Source organism: Toxotes jaculatrix, chromosome 3 (genome assembly GCF_017976425.1).
Source record: "Toxotes jaculatrix isolate fToxJac2 chromosome 3, fToxJac2.pri, whole genome shotgun sequence".
In the NCBI taxonomy this organism is placed as follows: domain Eukaryota; kingdom Metazoa; phylum Chordata; class Actinopteri; family Toxotidae; genus Toxotes; species Toxotes jaculatrix.
This window is the reverse complement of record NC_054396.1, coordinates 27823333-27830386: the sequence shown is the minus strand read 5'-3', so window position 1 is coordinate 27830386 and position 7054 is coordinate 27823333. Positions and strand designations below refer to the sequence as shown.

At 39.0% G+C, this 7054-nt stretch overlaps 1 protein-coding gene and 1 non-coding gene across 2 annotated transcripts; one reads left to right on the top strand and one right to left on the bottom strand.

Moving 5' to 3' along the window:
- Window positions 1-644: 644 nt before the first annotated feature.
- On the top strand, window positions 645-716 carry trnaq-uug. The gene has a single exon. It is a non-coding gene; the product is annotated as a tRNA-Gln (tRNA).
- Window positions 717-3455: 2739 nt separating this feature from the next.
- On the bottom strand, window positions 3456-6467 carry lsm3 (LSM3 homolog, U6 small nuclear RNA and mRNA degradation associated). The gene is made up of 4 exons (XM_041035113.1): window positions 6423-6467; window positions 4969-5079; window positions 4695-4790; window positions 3456-4112 (listed from the first exon to the last, which is right to left on the bottom strand). Exons 1-4 carry the CDS (start codon window positions 6441-6443, stop codon window positions 4032-4034), a joined length of 309 nt encoding a protein of 102 aa, XP_040891047.1. The 5' UTR covers window positions 6444-6467; the 3' UTR covers window positions 3456-4031.
- Window positions 6468-7054: the final 587 nt, after the last annotated feature.

Sequence of the window (7054 nt, the reverse complement as noted above, 5' to 3'; positions counted from 1 at the left end):
CTCTGTGCCCATGATCATCCACTGCCAGGTAGTCCACTGACACTGCCAGAGCGGAAAAAAAAAAAAGGTTTAAACCTCGGTGTGAAAGTTTTACACCTCGTCTACAGCACTGTGAAAACATCACATCGGAGGCAGCGGCAATCAAACTCCTGCAATTTTATAAATCAGCGCTGAATCAAATGAATAGGTGTGATACCAAAATGATCACTTGTGCAAACAAACTCACACAGACTTGTTACCCAACTCAGAGTTTTTTCAGACGCTTCTAGCTCATTGTTTCAGTTTCATGGTGAATCTACTGTTTAACTCAGTCTCAGGGAACAGGCTGTGATAAACCGACTGTGAACTGGCTGCCCAAACAGCCGACAAAGTCAAGGACCAGCTGAGGGATTCTCAGTAGCTGGTGGAAAACCAGGTCTGAAAGGAGAGTGAAGGCTGGATTTACATTTATCAGGTGACCAAAAGAAAATGCATCTTTAAAATTTGTCAGATGTCAGAATATCTTCCAAGCCTTACAAACCCATCTGTATCATTCCTTAAAGAAATGGTTTGATGTTTTGGGCTCCTTATTTCTGAGAATTAAACGAGGAGACTGAAACCACGCTGGTGTGTGTCTGGATGTGTGAATGGACAAAGAGGTAACAGGTTCCATGGTGTAATGGTTAGCACTCTGGACTTTGAATCCAGCGATCCGAGTTCAAATCTCGGTGGAACCTTCCATTCTGCTTTCTCACCTTTGACCCTGATGCTTATGAAGAAACATCACAATAAAATAGAACTTTGTTGGCAATAGATTCTGGATGAAGGTGATGTACATTATATATATGTACTGTTTACATTTACATAGTTAAAGTTATGACTTGAGTTAAATGTAAAACTCTTGGTAAAGAAACAGTTCTTTCAACTTTACCAAGAAACAAACAACAAAACTGCAGAATAATATCTCCCCCTTTGCATGACCCTCTATGTATTTGACCCCCAAAACTCAAATTGATGAAGATGCTTTTAATATATCATGTTGTTTGACCTTAAAGGAATATCGCATTGAAAACAATCACCACATGCTGGCTTGAAAGATGAAATTTACAAAAGGTATGGCTTCTAGTGTTCAAAATGCCAACCACAATCCAGAAACCTCTCAAATCACTCCTGCCACACATCCCCTTCCTCCAAAAATCTATCTATCCAAAGATTCACACTTTCTTAAAAATATGGCTAAATTTAACCACTGTGTAAGCAACAAGCACAGGTTGTGTATTCATGTGTGTTTCGGTGTAAATATGAAAGCATAACTCAAACTTGGTCGGGGATTCCAACCACTAACCTTCCAGTCAAAGCTCACCCCTCTAATCCATCAATGATGAGACCAGGAGGCGGTGTTGGTGTTGGCGCTGGTGTTGGTGTTGGCGGCTGAGGGAAAAGTGACAGTGGCGGATTTAAATAACTCCAGAGCCACATCAGAGACATTCTTAGCCTGAGTGTGAACACCGAGCGATGTGGCCTCATCACATCGGAGCTCCAGTGATTAGGAAATATTTCTGACACAAGTGTAAAGACATGTGAAGCATGAAGTCATTAAGTATTTGTTTGTTGACCGCTACAAAGAACTGGATGACGTAATGTTAGAGGACAGTCTGTCAACGCTTCAGACTGGAATGTGCTGAACATTGGTGAAATCTGACAGTGAAGGAATCTGGTCTCTCTGATGATTTTGTTTGCGTTCAGCAAAATCTCCCATGAACATAAGGTGGTATGCGCTTATTGAATGCTGCTGTAAAAGCGTGCTTCTGTCTTTGTGAAAATTGAGATGTTTAAATTGAACCATTTTCGCCCTTCACTGTGTTCTAGATTTAATTGTGAATGGATAATATTGCCACTCTACAAGTTAAAATGTTTTATTTAGAATTTAAAATGGATAATAGTGGAGAGGTGGAGCCTCAGAGCGACGACGAGATCAGGCTGCCTGGCAGTTTTCTTCCTGCTTGAATTTTTTGCTAGAAGCTGCATTTGTGTTACATGAAGCTGTTTATTGAATGGTTATGAATGAATTACATCTACAACAGGCCTCATTCACAAACATTTAGAGGGAAGAAGATGCTGAGCTCCTCGATAAAGTGCATTAAGGGCTTGTTCTTTTGATGTTACATCAGTTACAGTCCGCTTGGAGGATGTTTTATACGTGGTAATACGCACTGATGGTGACATGTTGAGACAGTCAGTGCAGCCTGTTTCCAAGAAAGAACCTTCTGGAGAAAGAACCTTATGGAGACAAGTACGTGAGGGTGAAAAACAGGAAAAACTAGCAAAGATTTCCACATAGCCTCAGTTTTTACTAAGAATCAGCTCTGCTCTGCTGCGAAGAGACACACCAGGATGCTGCTTTCAATTAAAACTTCCTGTCCCATCGTGGTAACGTGTGCAAACATTTAGAGAAGACCTGTTCAGACAACAGAATATGTGCAAGCACAGCATTCCAGCTTCTGTCCCCAGCACATCAATGAGTCAGCTAAGAACCACTTTCTTGGAAAATCCTACCATGGAAAAGACATCTCAAGTGTATTCCTTGTTTTGCATGGAACAGCGTGTTCTTTTAGTTTCATTGGCATGTCCTTTCCTGAGCAACATGCCACACATGTTCAACTAACAGAATAATAACATGACTATAGGTATTGATTTGTCTTTTTTCAAGATTTTACCTCCCAAACACTCAAAAAGTTAGTGGTGCAAATAATGCAGTCATGGTAAACAGGTTTGACTAAATTATTCAAATGATGGGCCTCAGGTATTTGTTTTTTAACAAAAGTGAAACGTCAGTCTGGGAAGGTCAGCAGCCTCTTCAGATTCAGTCCTGATCCATCAGCCTCGAACAGCATGACGCTGTAAACTGTTTATCAGGTCTACACTGCCATCTAGTGGTTAAACTCAACAGTACAAGGGTTTAGCACATTTCCTTTGACCATTTCCTCAAGAATTGTGAAGTGTAGTTTTGAGGTGTTTGTTCTTTATTCTCTCCACTACATTTAGTATTTACATTACAGATTAAGATTTTACATAGAAAACACTTTTCTGTGAGTCAGTCAGTTAAAGGCAATTTCATTAAGCACATCATCTAAAGTGTGCACTGGATGGAAAAAAAGACTGTTGATTGCTATTAATTTGAATATTATTATATAAGAACAAACTAGTTAAAGTTTAAATCTGTGTTAATTTTCACACAAGATTCAAAGGACATTCATTCTTTTTCAAATTATCCTTTTTTATTCAAGTTTACCAAAATCAAATGAAAACAAATGTTAACACATCTCAGCATGATCTACTCCAAATCCAACGCAACACTACAAAAATATATATAAAAAGACTCAACTAAAACCATCCAACAGAAACTCAAAGAACTTCCCAAATATTCACAGATCCTTTAGAGTTACTGCAACTTTTGCTTTGAACCAACAACAAAGTTTAACTTGAGGAACAATTTCAAAATGAAGAATCACATTAAACTCCTCTGCTCAGGGTTTTTTTTTGTCTGATAATAAACCATGACGAGACTTTTATAACATAGTCTGGTACTTGTGGACACTGGGATTAAGAGGTAACTAAATCCTCTCGAAGTGATTAGAAATAATATTCAATTTTTCTGGCTTAACAGCTAATACTGTGAGGATTCATTAACCGCTGTACTGAGCAAAGTCAAAATGAAATATCCTGAGAAACAGAACTGAAATAGTGGCCTGAGATCACCATTACCCCAAAATCAATTTTATAACAATTTAAAAAAAGGTCTTCTTAGTCCAAAACAAATATCCTCTTCCTTTTGTTTCTTGAGTCAAAACATGTTTTAAAAGCTTCTGACCTCTGAGTCATGAATGTAAAATAAGAGATAGGTGTTGACAACAGAGTCTGATCCAAGGGAGGTGAAGATGTTTTAACCCTCCACCTTGTTTCAGCCTGTCATGACAGCACCACCCTCTACCTCAAGGCTAGAAACTTTCCAGCTGTCACCAACGTTCCTTCCCACCAGGAAACGGTCAGGGTTAGCCCACCCTGAGAGGCGGAGCTACGAGGACCACGCCGTCTCCTCTCACAAACAGCATGGGGATGTTCCTCTTGGTCGACTTGAAGGGCACAAAAAGAATGAAAACCTTTAGTTTACTAAACATGACATTCTCAAAATATGTATATAAATAGGATTTGGTGGGCTCTATTGATAGCAATCTGCAACCTCACCACTGAATACAACTAAATCCTGCATACTGGTCTTTTAAAAGTACTATAAGCTTTACCAAAATATATTTAACAGACATACAAACAAAACTATAATTTCCACACATAATTTCATATATTACAAATACATTCTAGAGTGGCTTCTCAAGATCTGTAGATCTGCTCTAGTATTTTACACACTATAGCACTATAGTACTGACATAAATTTTCAGAGCTGTAAAATCTTGTTTCATAGTATAGACCCATGTCACGAAGCTGGACTTATCAGTAAATATTAGCTTATTGCAGATACTGTGTATCAGTAATTTTGTCCTTGAACATCTTCTCAGATCCTCTTTCCACTCTTCTACTGTCAAGGTCTCCGAAATTCTTGGATTCTGCTTATTAACATCAATAAAGTAATGTAAACGTGGTATTTTGTATAAAGTATGTAACAAGTGCATAAGAATAGAGAAGTAACATCCATGCTGTACCTTGTAGAGCTCTTCATAAGTCTCCTCGTCAATCTCCACCGTCGTCACAGTCTCTTCCACATCACCCAGGATCATGTTCAGGTGCTGATCGTAGGCCTGGAACAAGAACCCAAACAAAAATAAGAACCCAAAAGAGTATACACAAAAGTTTGCAAGACAAGAGCACCAGAAGCAACAAAACTGCTCATTTACAAGAAATACTTTGTAGAAAACGCTGCCCAAAAATCTCTGATTTTAAGCAATGTTCTCTGCAGAAGTAATGTGTGCAGCTTACATGCAGTCGGCCACGGAGCTCCCTGTCGTTCCTCATCTTCACATAGATCCGCTCATCAAGGCTGAGTCTGATCAGATCGAGTGGCTCCTCGACTGTGTTGGTAGTTGGTTGCTGCAGCACACATAAAGGACATGAGTTAGAACAATAACAGATACAGATTTCTGCACCTTTTAACGACAAAATCAAATTGCATTTCAGTGGACTCCTATTTCTGTAGCTCCATACGTAGTTAAGCCCAGCATCTACCCACTGACAGAGCTTAGTATTTGTTTTTCTGATGGATAAATCCCTTGCGTTCACAGAGAAACCCAAAGGTCAATGTTTCAATTGTATTTTCAAAGTACAATTCAAAGACTTATATTTAAAAATGGAAAGAAAAAATATTCTGTGCGCTGCAGGATAAGTAGTAGCCATTTCTCTATGTTTCATGATTTTGAAAATACCCTCAAAACAGAGGGAAGAGTTTGAGGATGCTTAACTCAGTGACTCGATATCTATAAGAGAAGCGCGATCTGAGGCTACAGCTGGTGAAATGCTTGGAACAGAATTTGAAGCTGTAACATATTTTCACTTATTTGAAAAAGCAAACTCAACAACAGCAGTGACAGTGACATGAGAAGAAGAACAAGAAGCATGTAATTGTGTTACATCTAACTCTGAGAATACACACACACACAACAAGGCGCAGGCAAGCGTGAGCTTTAGTACGACCAGTCCATCCACACTGTGCAAACCAAACCCAGACCTTTTACGCTATTAAACGTTATTTTGTTCTAGAGAAGAGTCTTATTTAATTTTCATATACACGTATATCGATATACGTGTATCAGAAATATTTAGAGCAATGCTCAGTTCAGCTTTTGCAGTTAATTTAGGATCAGTAAACCAGACCTGACTAATCCAAACTGACACCCGGGAGCGCAGACTGAAAGGAGATAGCGCTGTGGAGACAAGTGAATTAAATTAAATTATATTGTTTTATTCACTGTGTAAGACCCACTGTCTTTCTTTTAATCTTCTAACACATATTTGTGTCCGGTTAATGGACAGTTAGATTTTAACAATACATGTCCAACTCGTTTAATCAGCATTGGGTAGTTGTCCAACTGTACAGCAACCAAAGCAGAGCCCTGGCCAACACTGATAACTCTGAGCTTTCTTATACTAAACGGGTTTAATCTTTATCACGCTTGATTTAACGTGAACCTGAGCTCAGACCGGTCAACACACACGTTTTGTCATTTTGACGTTAGCATCGCAAGCTAACCAAGCTAATTTAGCTAGCCTTAGCTAGGCCCCTCCGGGTTGTTTACAGAGCAACAACAAACAAAGTCACACGATGACCACACTAAACCGAGTACACGAGTAAAACTGACTGGTGAGATTATTTCTAGACTACTTTATGCACGCTGTACTTTAAAAATAAAAGCAGACTTGAACGCAGCTGCACCAACCTGCTCAACTTCGTCCGCCATGATTTTTGAGTCTGCGTCTGTCTGGCCGTTGCGGCGGTTGCCAGGTCAGCCAGAAAAACGCATTTTCAGAAAAAAAAAGTGCAGAGGAGATGCTGCGGCCTTGTTTTTTTTTTAAATATACCCAGAATCATTTGGTGGATGTGTCAACTTACTGTTGGCGTGTCCAGCTTGTTTAAATGTATTAAGAGCGATATGCAAAGAAATTATTAATACAAACACACTAGTCATTTAAATTAAAACTAAAAACAGAAATATGTCTGTTCAGTTCTTCATATTTTATCTTACGTTTTCTGTTTTTCCCCATGTATTATGTTTGCCAGTCATCTTGGCAGAGATGCTTAATTCCTCTAAAACGTATTCATTTATTATTTTGTTTCCTAATAAATTATTATCTTGTCATTAATTATCATGTCTTTTCATGCTTTTGATTTGCGCGATGGGGGATTATAGTGCCAACATGGCAACCCGCTACGTAAAGATAAGCGGTACCACTCTCCTCTCTGTGTCTTTCCAGACCTTTCCATCCTCCGCGTCTCCCTACGTCGTTGCGAACGGTCAAAGTGTGCGCTGGTAAGCTTTCGTTTTACACCAGACTTTATTATTTTTCTGCC